The sequence below is a fragment of the Archocentrus centrarchus genome, chromosome 5, assembly GCF_007364275.1.
Source record: "Archocentrus centrarchus isolate MPI-CPG fArcCen1 chromosome 5, fArcCen1, whole genome shotgun sequence".
NCBI classification, from domain to species: Eukaryota; Metazoa; Chordata; class Actinopteri; order Cichliformes; family Cichlidae; genus Archocentrus; species Archocentrus centrarchus.
Genome location: NC_044350.1, coordinates 27369016 through 27383464, shown reverse-complemented (window position 1 = coordinate 27383464; position 14449 = coordinate 27369016). Strand labels below are relative to the sequence as shown.

General features: G+C 39.3%; 1 protein-coding gene across 2 annotated transcripts in view; it reads right to left on the bottom strand.

The window, feature by feature from the left end:
- Positions 1-14015, bottom strand: part of slc12a5a (solute carrier family 12 member 5a) — a 203261-nt gene extending 189246 nt beyond the window's left edge. Inside the window, exon 1 of one of the 2 annotated variants that reach the window (XM_030728712.1) lies at positions 13829-14015. In XM_030728712.1, coding sequence (XP_030584572.1) covers positions 13829-13997 — 169 coding nt within the window. In that variant the 5' untranslated portion in view covers positions 13998-14015. The remainder of the gene's footprint in view (positions 1-13828) is intronic. The other variant, XM_030728713.1, reaches the window with a different exon arrangement.
- Between the last annotated feature and the right edge of the window lie 434 nt (positions 14016-14449).

Below are 14449 nucleotides of genomic sequence, written 5' to 3'. Positions count from 1 at the left end.
TGTGCTGGATTGTCTCAGGAGCATCTCTGCACAGCCTGCACCTGGGGTCCTGCCTGGTGTGGTACACCCCAGCCTCTATTGATCTTGTACTTAGAGTTTGCTCTTGTGCTGCCATGATTAATGCCTCTGTGCTGTCTGTTAGTCCAGCCTTGTCCAGCCATTGGTAGGATTTCTCTACGTCAGCCACTTCTTCTTTCTGCCTGTGGTACATGCCGTGCAGAGGCCTGTCCTTCCATGATGGTTCCTGTTCTTCGTCCTCTTCTTTCTCAGGTTTCTGCTGCCTGAGGTACTCACTAAGCACATGATCCTTTGTGGCCATCTTCCTGATGTATTCATTGTTTCATCTAGGACAGTGGTTCTGACACTCACTAGTCCTCGGCCACCTTCCTTCCGCTTAGCGTACAGTCTCAGGATGCTGGATGTGGGGTGAAACCCTCCATACATGGTAAGGAGCTTTCTTGTCTTAACATCAGTGGCTTCCATCTCCTCCTTTGGCCAGCTTATTATCCCAGCAGGGTATCTGACAACTGGCAGGGCATAGGTGTTGATAGCCCAGATCTTGTTCTTCCCATTCAGCTGACTCTTCAGGACTTGCCTTACTCTCTGCAGGTACTTGGAGGTTGCAGCTTTCCTAGCGGCCTCTTCATGGTTCCCATTTGCCTGTGGGATTCCAAGGTACTTGTAGCTGTCCTCAATGTCTACAATGTTGCCTTCTGGTAGTGTAATCCCCTCAGTTCTGACTACTTTTCCCTCTCTTAGTTACCATCCGACTACACTTCTCCAGTCCGAACGACATTCCGATATCATTGCTGTAGATCCTGGTGGTGTGGATCAATGAATCGATATCTCATTCACTCTTAGCATACAGCTTGATGTCATCCATGTGCAGGAGGTGGCTGATGTTTGCTCCATTCCGTAGCCAGTCTTCTTGATGATCTGGCTGAGGGGATTCAGGCCTATGCAGAACAGCAGTGGGGACAGGGCATCTCCTTGGTAAATTCCACACTTGATGTTGACTTGTGCAATGGGCTTGGAGTTGGCCTCTAGTGTTGTTCTCCACATACCCATTGAGTTCTTGATGAAGGCTCTTAGGGTCCTGTTGATCTTATACAGTTCTAGGCATTCCAGGATCTATGTGTGTGGCATCGAGTCACCGCCTGGATTTCTTGTAGTCAATCCAGGCGGTGCACATGTTGGTCAGTCGGGTCTTACAGTCTCGAGTGACTGCTCTATCTACTAGTAGCTGGTGTTTTGCTCCCTTGGTCTCTCTGCCTATCCCCTTCTGGGCCTCGCTCATGTATTGTGCCACATGCCTACTCATCTTAGCTGTTATGATGCCTGACAGGAGTTTCCATGTTGTACTGAGGCAGGTTATGGGTCGGTAGTTGGATGGGACTGGTCCCTTCTGGGGGTCCTTGGGGATCAGGACCATCCGGCCCTCAGTCAGCCATTCTGGGTGTGTCTTAGCCTCTAGCAGCTGGTTCATTTGTGCTGCCAGGCACTCATGGAGTGCAGTTAGCTTCTTTAGCCAGAAGGTGTGAATCATATCAGGGCCTGGTGCTGTCCAGCTCTGTGTGAGACTCTTTCCTGGATGTCTGCCACTTTGGTGGTTACTGGGGCCTGTTCTGGGAGGTTGCTGTGCTCTGCTCTTAGATCCACTAGCCACTGAGGATTGGTATTGTGTGGTGTAATGGAAAATTTATTTTTCAACTCAAATAACCTCTGCTTCTTTGGTATGTAATTGTAATTTTCTAGCACAAAGACCAAGTGTGTGAAGATGAGAAAAACAACTTGACTGTAGGCTGTGTCCAAGGCCATGGCGCACTTGTTATCATGCAGGTGCTACTTGGTGGTGGGAATCTGAACTCCCCATGGATAGTGGAACAAGATTGTATCAACACAATAGTATAAAGGAATGTGTGTTACTTCTGTGCTTTGGTCAGTGCTGGTGCGAAGGCTGTTCGTGCTGTATTGATCACTTTGCAAAGGTTAATTCTTTACTTTCAATAAATCATCAAAAAATCAGTTTGGTTTCAGAGCTCAACTTATTTTTTTCCATCACATGTGGCACATCCTTCTCCCATATGCTCTTCCAGTACTGCTCCGTCTCCAGCCTTGGTGAGGGTGCTGTTCTCAAATTGTTCCCCAGTCACTGAGAGTATACCTTGGATGGTTCAGTAGAGAACATTGGGTTTATTTTCCTGGCTTCTATATCTCTGGTATACCTCTTCAGGTGGTTAGCCAAGGCTGTGAGTCTTTGCTTGGTAGTCTCTAAGGCCTCAAATATGGACAGCCTGTTGTACTTCTTAGGCACCACTTTCTTCATTAAACCTTTCTGCACCTCTGAGAGCTGGCTAACTTGTTTCCATGGAGGGTACTGCTCATATATATATATATATATATATATTAGGGGTGGGACTTTAACGCGTTAATTTCGATTAATTAATTATGGGGAAATTAACGCGTTAAAAATTTTAACGCATTTTAATCGCACTTTGCACCGTGGAACGTTTCTCAGTGCGCGAGTTCCCGGCATACAGATTATATCGACGCACAATGTCCAAATTAGGGGCCGGCCCACGTCTTTCGCAGCCCACGAACACCACACAGGCCGGAAGTGAGCAGCTAGCCTTCATATCAGCTGCCGTCACCTCTGCGTAGCTCATGTCGCCTAGCAACCGTGAGTGTGAAGCACAGCTGTGTAAAAGCAGCTGTTAAACGGAGAACGAACTTTTTCTCCTTTTTGTGGTTAATTTTAAGTCTTTAATTCAAAATAAGCTGTTAAAACAAGCATAACACATTTCAACATCAAGGAATACAGCTGAGCGAATGATTAATTTCCAACTATAACAAGTGAGACATTAATGTTGAATAAAACTATCCAGTTATGATGCTTAACTTTAATTTCAGGAGTTTGCTTATCACAGGAGCACTTCCACCCTTCATTGGTCTGTGTAGTAGACTAGTGGGAAAATAAACAACATTTTGAAGTTTAAGCTTATGTATATTGATTCATTCATCAACTAAACTTAAAATAATATTTCTCATGTCAAATATTGAAATGCGATTAAAATGCGATTAATTTCGATTAATTAATTACAAAGCTTGTAATTAATTCGATTAATTTTTTTAATCGAGTCCCACCCCTAATATATATATATATTTGGGCTGGGACTTTAACACATTAATTTCGATTAATTAATTACGGGGAAATTAACGAATTAAAAATGTTAACGCATTTTAACGCACTTTGCACCGTGGAACGTTTCTCAGTGCACGAGTTCACGGCATACAGATTATATCGACGCACAATGTCCAAATTCAGGGGCCGCATCCTGCGAAGGACCCGGCCCACGTCCTTCAGAGCCCACGAAGACCGCAAAGGGAGGACATGAGCGGCTAGCCTTCATATCAGCGTCACCTGTCCTCACCTGTAGCTCATGTCGCCTAGCAACCGTGAGTGTGAAGCCCAGCTGTGTAAAAGCAGCTGGTTAAACGGAGAATGAACTTTTTCTCCTTTTTGTGGTTTAATTTTAATTATTTTATTCAAAATAAGCTGTTAAAACAAGCATGACACATTTCAACATCAAGGAATACAGCTGAGAGAATGATTAATTTTCAACTATATTAACACTTATTCTGCTGAAGGCATCATAGCTGCAACATTTAGCTCATTCATCAATAAGCTAATTGCACCCCCCCCCCAAAAAAGAGCATGAAATACTGACAAAATGAATCAAGAGAACAGATGAATGGATCTATCCATCCATCCATCCATCCATCCATTCTCTTCCACTTATCCTGTTCAAGGTACAAATAAACAGCTGATGTTTGTTTGTTTGTTTTTTTTTCACTTTGTCAGATATTGTGAAACTCATGCAAAAGCTGTACTGCATATCTCCCACCACAATGATTAAACTCTTCTCCCAACTGGGTTTCTTTGAAGCCAGTTTATTTTGGTACTTATCCATAGTGACTGCAGAGTACCAACCAAATATAAGTCAAGCAATATTGCGAATGGGATCAAAAGCAAAAAAAATATTTTAGTAGGGGTGTAACAGTTTTGAACTATGGCCTGGGTCCATGATACAAAAATCACTGATCTTATGTTGTGGATCCATCAGTAACTGCTGCTACCTCGATTGGTTAGTCAATGTGTATATGTATGAATTTGATGCTCCAGTGGGTTAGTTTCAGCTCAAACAAGCAGCACTTCAAGAGCTCAAACCTCCACCAAGGCAGCTCACTCTCTGGGTTATATTTACCTTTAAGGGAATAGTATTCTTATTCTTTAAGTTACAATCATTAACTTGACCTTGAAAACCTTGGTGGATGTAAGTTAAATTTTAATGGTTTGTTAACATGACCCTACTCTACACACCTACAAAAATTTATCAGAATTTATTCAAAACATTTCGAGCTGTTGTGTTTATGGACAGAATGACACACATGCAAATGCTACCAAAAACATAACCTCCTTGGTGGACGTAACTAGCATCTTAAAGAGCCAAAGTCAGACGGCCAAATAATATTCCATGAGGTAAAATTACTGTTTTGTCAAGAAAGCCCACTAGCTTTGATAATAGCAAATTCCTTCCTGTTGTGATTTTACCAAATGAATGAACTCTGTCAACTGTAAAGCTGACTGTGTGCCTTCAAATTTTGAGATAGTGTTGGACTGGCAATGTGTCAGGACCGGAGGTGTAGACAGAGGGACAGTGAAGGCAGGGTTCCACATGTATGAGAGTGTAGTGAGAGAAAATGGGTGAAAATGCTGACACAGCTTCATACTTTATGTAATGCAACATCAAACTTTATTGATAAAAGGCACATCATCTCATCCTCTATCTTCTACTGAGACTATGATAAAAAGGTTGATGGTCTCTAGTGACAATAAAATCTTCTCATTTTACTTCCCTTTTGAATTGCTGTAAAGATCATGTTCTGTTAGTCAAGAACTGAAATGTGTGAATATAATATCTTAATTAACCCTATGCAGCTGAGGAAGTTAGTACCTGGTTAAAGCATACTAGTCTGATAAAGACTAGTACATTTAAAGACCATTCAGGTAAAAGTGAACTGGAAATATGTTGAAATAGTAGAATCAAAATCACATTTATTGCCAAGAATTTACACAAATTAAGAATTTGTCTTTGTGTCATGGTGCAAGTATAAGCATTATTGCCAAGAAGCATTGTTACAACAAAGAAATAATCAAACAAGCACAAATTTCCTTACTTTTTGTTTATTAAAGAACACAGATTACTTCGAAATATGTAAGTGTTATAAACTGAAAAGGGGGATGTGCAAAATGTAAGTGTGAAGATCATGTGCAATATACTCAGCTCAGTGCAATGAATCCAATGTGCAATTTTTTTGTAACCTGAGTAAGTATGCGTGTGTTAATGTAACACATTAATTGTAACGTGGCAAGCAGGGTGTGCTAGGCTTTGTCAAACAGTGAAACTGCAGGCAGAAAGAAACTGTTCTTGTACTGTGAGGTATTGGTCCTGATGGACTGCAGCCTGCTACCAGAGGGGAGAGACTGAAAATGTTTGTATCTGGGGTGGGAGGTGTCAGCAGAAATCTTTCTTGCAATTATGACTCTTGAATTAATAGAAAGAAAATTTTCAGAAACAAAGAACACAATCTGAGCCAAACTGTGCACTGAAAATAAATACATGAATTGAACTATAGAGAACCATTACAACCCCAGTTGGAAAAGAATACACCTTGAAAAGTTGATATACTGTAGAGCCAAGCCCTACTCGCAGGGTCAGTAAAATTATATTCAGTATGTCCAAATCTAACATAGATTTATGTGACAACAGTTGCTTTCCCAAGAGAACAAACATGAACAGACTGATTTCATAATGGTACCTGGTAAGACAAAAGATTTTCACCTTACCGTGAGACCATTTGTATGCCAACTCTAGTGAAATGGTACTGCATCACCATGGCAACCAGCAAAATGGATGCAGAGATACCAGTCTCATTGCAGTGTAACATTAGGGAAAGTCCTTCAATAAAGTGATCCTTGCGTCTAAAGGAAGCAGATTGTGTATTACATACTACTGACCAGACATCTTTCTGTCAAAAGAAATGATTAAAACATACTGGGGGACAATTCTGAGGAGTCAGTGAAGCCACTTGTAGCAATAATGTGAAAAACGGGACTGGTAATCCAAATGATTCATTCCCCATTCTGGAGGCAGCTGGTTTAATGTATATGCACTACTCCAAAAAATTAAAGGAATGCTTTTTAATCAAAGTATAGAATGAAGTAGATGAAACTTTTTAATCGGGTAAGTTAAGAAGCAGAGGGGGTTATTAATCAGTTTTAGCTGTTTTGGTGTTAACAAAATTAACAACAGGTGCACTAGAGGGGCAACAATGAGATGACTGCACTGGTTTTACAGGTGGAGGCCACTAACATTTTTTCCCTCCTCATCTTTTCTGACTGTTCCTTCATTAGTGTTGCATTTGGCCAGGGTTAGTGTCACTACTGGTAGCATGAGGTGATACCTGGACCCTACAGAAGTTACACAGGTAGTCGAACTCCAGGATGGCACATCAATACGTGCCATTGCCAGAAGGTTTGCTCTTGTCTCCCAGCACAGTCTCAAGAGCATGGAGAAGATTCCAGGAGACAGGCAGTTACTCTAGGAGAGCTTGACAGGACCGTAGAATGCCCTCAACCAATCAGGAGGATGGGTATCTGCTCTTTTGTGCAACGAAGAACAGGATGAGCACTGCCAGAGCCCTACAAAGAGATCTCCAGCAGGCCACTGGTGTGAATGTCTCTGACCAAACAATCAGACACAGACTTCATTAGGGTGGCCCGAGGGCCTGATGTCCTCTAGGGGGCACTGTACTCACTGCCCAGCACCACAGAGTCCAATTGGCTTTTACCACAGAATACCAGAATTGGCAGGTCCACCACTGGCAGCCTGTGCCTTTCAGATGAGAGCAGGCTCACCCTGAGCACATGTGACAGACATTAAAGGGTTTGGATAAGCCGTGGAGAACATTACAGGTGCTGGTCATAAAATTAGAATATCATGAAAAAGTTTATTTATTTCAGTAATTCCATTCAAAAAGTTAAACTTGTATATTATATTTATTCATTCATTACACGCAGACTGATATATTTCAAATCTTTATTTCTTTTAATTTTAATGATTATAACTGACAACTAATGAAAACCCCAAATTCAGTATCTCAGAAAATTATGATATTACTTAAGACCAATACAAAAAAAGGATTTTTAGAAATGGCCAACTGAAAAGTATGAACATGAAAAGTATGAGCATGTACAGCACTCGATACTTAGTTGGGGCTCCTTTTGCCTGGATTACTGCAACAATGCGGCGTGGCATGGAGTCGATCAGTCTGTGGTACTGCTCAGGTGTTCTGAGAGCCCAGGTTGCTCTGATAGTGGCCTTCAGCTCTTCTGAATTGTTGGGTCTGGCGTATTGCATCTTCCTCTTCACAATACCCCATAGATTTTCTATGGGGTTAAGGTCAGGCGAGTTTGCTGGCCAATTAAGAACAGGGATACCACGGTCCTTAAAGCAGGTACTGGTAGCTTTGGCACTGTGTCAGGTGCTAAGTCATGTTGGAAAATGAAATCTGCATCTCCATAAAGTTGGTCAGCAGCAGGAAGCATGAAGTGCTCTAAAACTTCCTGGTAGACGGCTGCGTTGACCTTGGACCTCAGAAAACACAGTGGACCAACACCAGCAGATGACATGGCACCCCAAACCACCACTTCCTGTAGAAACCTTACACTGGACCTCAAGCAACATGGATTCTGTGCCTCTCTTCTCTTCCTCCAGACTCTGGGACCTTGATTTCCAAAGTAAATGCAAAATTGACTTTGATCAGAGAACATAACTTTGGAGCACTCAGCAGCAGTCCAGTCCTTTTTGTCTTTAGCCCAGGCGAGACGCTTCTGACGCTGTCTCTTTTTCAAGAGTGGCTTGACACAAGGACTGCGACAGCTGAAACCCATGTCTGCATACGTCTGTGCGTGGTGGTTCTTGAAGCTGCAGTCCACTCTTTGTGAATCTCCCCCACATTTTTGAATGGGTTTTGTTTCACAATCCTTTCCAGGGTGTGGTTATCTCTGTTGCTTGTACAATTTTTTTCTAGCACATCTTTTCCTTCCCTTCGCCTCTCTATTAATGTGCTTGGACACAGAGCTCTGTGAACAGCCAGCCTCTTTAGCAGTGACCTTTTGTGTCTTGCCCTCCTTGTGCAAGGTGTCAATGGTCGTCTTTTGGACAACTGTCAAGTCAGCAGTCTTCCCCATGATTGTGTAGCCTACAGAACTAGACTGAGAGACCATTTAAAGGCCTTAGCTAATTGGAGCGTGGCACCATGTGTCTTCAATATTGAACCTTTTCACAATATTCAAATTTTCTGAGATACTGAATTTGGAGTTTTCATTAGTTGTCAGTTATAATCATCAAAATTAAAAGAAATAAACTTTTGAAATATATCAGTCTGTGTGTAATGAATGAATATAATATACAAATTTCACTTTTTGAATGGAATTACTGAAATAAATCAACTTTTTCATGATATTCTAATTTTATGACCAGCAAAACTGTATGCTTCCTGTACCATTATGCTGGGAAGGGTCTGGGAAGGGATGCTCACACCTCTACAGGCTAGGCAGCAGCACCCTGACTGCCATTAGGTATCATGATGAAATACTTGGACTCACTGTCAGACCCTATTGCTGGTGTAGTGGGTTCTGGGTGCCTCCAGGTGCACGGCAATTTCCAGCATCATCTGGCGAGATTGTGTAGGCAGTTCCCGGAGGAAGAAGGAACTGATACCACTGAATTCAAAATAAGCTGTTAAACATAAAATTTATGATGCTTAACCAGCTGCTTTTCCACACCTGTGCTTCGCACTCATGGTTGCTAGGCGACATGAGCCACACAGAGGTGAGGGCAGGTGACGCTGATGTCAAGGCTAGACCATCCAATTTCACAGCTGCTCACTTCCGGCCTTTGCAGTCTTCATAGGCTGCAAAGGACCCAGTCTACGTAGGACGGGTCCTTCGAAGGATGCGGCCCTTGAATTTGGACACAGCTCATCATCCGGTTGTTAAGTGATAACGTAGAATTTAATTTCCGGGTCCAAACTGTCACGTGATCAATATGCCCCAATGCTGTGTCCCTGGTTGTTTTAACCGATCCGACTAGAGAAAAACCACACTCAGCTGTCATTTTACCGATGAGAAAGAGAAGCGGAAATGGCTGCAGTTGATAAGGTATGTTACAATCATCTTTAATAGTGAACAGTCATTGGTTATGCCATTGCTGTTTATTTAGGAACATTTGGACCAGGAAATGACATCGAACTTAAAGACCGGATTCTTATCACACTCTGCATCGATATAATCTGTTTGCCTGGAACTCGTGGTCTGAGAAACATTCCACAGTATGTATGTATGTATGTATGTATATATATATATATATATATATATATATATATATATATATATATATATATATATATATATATATATATATATTAGGGGTGGGACTTTAATGCGTTAATTTCGATTAATTAATTATGGGGAAGTTAACGAATTAAAAATTTTAACGCATTTTAATCGCACTTTGCACCGAGGAACGTTTTTCAGTGCACGAGTTCCCGGCATACAGATTATATCAACGCACAATGTCCAAATTCAGGGGCCGCATCCTTCGAAGGACCCGGTCCTTCGCAGCCCAGGAAGACCGCAAAGACTGGAAGTGAGCAGCTAGCCTTCATATCAGCATCACCTGCCCTCACCTCTGCGTAGCTCATGTCGTCTAGCAACCGTGAGTGTGAAGCACAGCTGTGTAAAAGCAGCTGGTTAAACGGAGAACGAACTTTTTCTCCTATTTGTGGTTTAATTTTAATTCTTTTATTCAAAATAAGCTGTTAAAACAAGCATAACAACATCAAGGAATACAGCTGAGAGAATGATTAATTTCCAACTATATTAAGTGAGACATTAATGTTGAATAAAACTATCCAGTTATGATGCTTAACTTTAATTTCAGGAGTTTGCTTATCTCAGGAGCACTTCCACCCTTCGTTGGTCTGTGTAGTAGACTGGTGGGAAAATAAACTAATTTTTGAAGTTTAAGCTTATGTATATTGATTCATTCATCAACCAAACTTAAATTAATAATTATCATGTTAAATATTTAAATGCGATTAAAATGTGATTAATTAATTAATTACAAAGCTCCTAATTAATTCGATTAATTTTTTTAATCGAGTCCCACCCCTAATATATATATATATATATATATATATATATATATATATATATATATATATATATATACACACACGGTTTTTGTCATAGTACCGGCAAGAATTTAAAACTACTTTCACCCCTGCCTAAATCCAACAGAACACTCAATACCACCAGGTTGCACCTCAGACTGTCCAAGAGTTCCCTCCCAGGACACCATCCATTGTCTCATTAAGAGCATGCCCCAGTGTTGTCAGGCATGCATATAAGCATGTAGGGGGCACACAAACTACTGAGTACAATTTTATGTTGCTGCAATGAAATTTAGGAAAATATTTTGCACTTTGATTTTCAGATTGTCTTTGAATACAGCCCTCTCTAGGTAAATAATTTTCATTTCCATTGATGATGTGGCATCCTTTCACTCCTAACATACACATATCTATACTGATATGTATAGATATCCAGCATGATTTTTTTCTCATTGAGATATGATGTGTTTTCCAAGAGTTTCTTAATTTTTTTGAGTGGTGTATAAATATTCCAGTGCCGCTGAACCCTAGCCCACCAGGAGTGATGTAAAGACAAAAATGTCAAGGATCACAGCTAACATATGAAATACAAAGGTCAGGTACTTAGATAATTGTGTAGTTAAGTGCCAGAATGGAGAACAGTTATGTAAATTTTGAAAATAACCTAAATTATATTGTACTATGACAAAAATATTTAATATTTAACACTTTAGTCTAAATAGTTTTTCCTGCTGCTTGCAGCTTTTGATAACGAATCAGACTGAATGCCAAACTAACGCTACAACTCTTGAAATTAAGTAGAAGCTAATCTAGAGCTCCAATAAAGCCATTTAAAGGGAGTCTGGGGAGCCTGGCCAATTAATATGAAATTTCATTAATGCAGAGTATGAAAAGTATTGATTCATTTGCAGATGAATCTGCATTTGCACTTGACTGGGCATGAATGATTGTACTTTTTGTAATTCTAATCACTGGTAATGGTAAAGGCTTCTGGTCCTGGACAAATGGGAATTTCCATTTGTTCCACACTGCTGTGTTTGATTCACCCAAGGACTGAGGGGACCTTGATTATTCTTTCACATGGGCAAACTTGTGACAGGATTGAACTACAATGGCACTGGTTCCAAGGACAGAGCTGGGAGCACGAATGCTCGAGGGTGGGGGGCACTGATGGAAATGAAAAAAAAACAAAAACAAAAAAACTCTACTATAGAACTGAAATCAGTAAAACAGAAAGTGTTCTTCTCCTTATAATGAAAAAAGGGGTTGTCCACAGCTTTTCCAACTAAATGATCCCTAACCTTTGGAACAACTCAGAGGAGGAAAAAACAAGAATTATTAGTTTTGCATTTAAGGCAAAGAATTATTGTCCAAGCTTCCCAAGATTAAAACAGTTCAAGGGGCTGAAACTGAATTGGTCAAATCTTAGTATTTAGGTATCATTATAGATGATAATTTATAATTTAAACCTCACATCAGAAAGGTAGTATCCAAACTGAAACTTAAACTAAGCTTCTTATATAGGAATAAATTTTGTTTCTGTCTTAAAGTGAAGAAATACTTCATTTCCACAACTTTTTTTTACCTTTATTGGATTATGGTGACTTGCTTTTTATGAATGCGCCTAGTCAGTACCTAAAGAATTTGGATACTGTTCATTATTGCTTTAAGTTTTATTATGGGCTGTGGAAATCGTGTTCATCACTATTCTTGCATGTTGCTGCTGAATGGCCATCTCTGTATATCTGCAGACTTTCGCACTGGTAAGTTTTAGTCTATAAATGTCTTGGGCTGGTTCCTTCTTGTCTGTGTGTGTGTATAAGAGTCTTAACCAACACAGACTTGGCTCTCAAAAATAATACAAATGCATGTCCACAAAGTCAGAATGGAATTAGGGAAAAAAGGCTTTTAAATATGCTGCTCCTGTTTCATGGAACAATCTACAAAAGGAGCTGAAATTGTCAGAACTGGTTACAATGGGAGAGTTTAAGTCCATTTTTAGGGAATGTGAAAATAGGTCTTGTAATAAATGTGACTGCTTTTAACTGCTTTAATTTTCATATGTGTTAGATTGTTGATTGATAATATCTTGTTAAATTGTGATATGTTTTATCTGTTGTAACTTTTCTCTTGGAAAATAGATTTTTAATCTCAATGAGACTGTTTACCTGGTTAAATGAAGGATAAATTAAAAAAAATGTAAATAGCGAAGCCATAAGACAGAAACAGTATATTTTATATAACTGCAATATATATATATATATTACATACATATATATATATATATATATATATATAATATATATATATATCTATATATTATATATATATATATATATACATATATATATATATATATATACATACATATATATTACATATATATATATACATATATACATATATATATATACCTTAATATATATATCATTTCTATATACATAATATCTATATATATATTATATATATACTATATATACTATCTCTATATATATATATCATATATATAGATACTATACCTATATATATATATATATCCTATATATCCTTATATATATATCTATCATATCTATTTATATATATATCTCTATCTCTCTATCTCTTTCTCTATATATATCTCTCTCTTATATCTTCTACCTCTCCTATTCTCTCTCTACTCTATTATCATCATCTCTATCTCTCTCTCTATCTCTCTCATTCTCTCTCTCTCTTCTCTCTATCCTCTTATCTCTATCTATCTCTCTCTATCTCTTCTCTCTCTTCTCTCTCTATCTCTCCTTATCTATCTATCATACATATATTATACTCATATATATATCCCTCTATCTATATATTCTACCATTTATAATATGTATACATACTCTTATATATCTATCTATACTACTATATTATACCATATCTACATATATATATTATATCCATATATACATACATATATATATGTATTATCATATATACATATCTAATACATATATACATATTACATATTACATATATACATACATATATACATATATCATAATATATATATATATTATATGTATATATACATATATACATACATATATATACATATATACATATATATATATATTATATATTATACATATACATACATATATATATATATATTCTATAATAATCAGGGTCCATACACTATCTCAGTACTGAGGAGGTACAAGATTGCAGGGACTGTGGGAGTGTAAGGAACATGTCTGAGACATACAAATTTAGCCATATGATAAAAAAAAGTCAAAAATGTCTAGTTTAGTGTGTCAACACGATGCATGCGTCTTCCAATATTTTGCATGCACCTGTAACATCACAATTCTTGTATAAAAAGAATAACTGCAGGATGTGTTGTACGTGCCTCTGTTACTGACCAGACTGTGCCCTGAGGGTTATTAAAAATTCAAGTCACATTCAGACAATGTGGTGCCACCGCACAGCAGTCAAGCATCAGGACTGCTAGCTTAAAGCGTACAGCTAACAAATACAGTGAATGAAGCCGGCTGGAGGACCTCCCTACCTTTCAGCACCACCACCGTTTCGGTACCACCGGCAGCTGCATCCTGCCCCTCCGCGCTGCTACCGCTGGTCGGAGGTTCGTCTCCCTCAAACAGCTGGTTCACCTCCCCTTGCATGTCGGAGGGGCGCCGGTCGCCGTCGCTCTTGGAGACGGTGAACCTCTGGCTCATGGTTGTCGCCGGTGAGACAACAGACGGGTCTTCTTGTCACGGTGCGGGGTGACGCGGACAGACAAAGACGGTAAAAATACTATAACCTCTGTGGTTATAGTAGTCCACAGTCACAGTCTACGAAGTTTACCTCCTACTACTCCGTCCTGGACGAGCAGCCGCTCTTTGTTGCTTAATTAGATGAGGAAACCGAGTGGACCATCTCATCAACCGGTGTCTGCTGCTGCTGCGCACCTGGGTCCTAGAGCCGAATATTTCTTTAAGCAAACCGAAATGCACTTCGTAATTATCAAGACATGATGGCTGAAATTAAAAAACGATGACTTACTTAGCGTCATTTCTATTATAATTATTACTAAATGTAAAAACGAAGAAAGCTCTTCGTGGCTCTAATTTGGCGTTGCTGGGCAACCACAGATCAGTCTCTGAACCAGCTGTGGTAACGTGTTGTA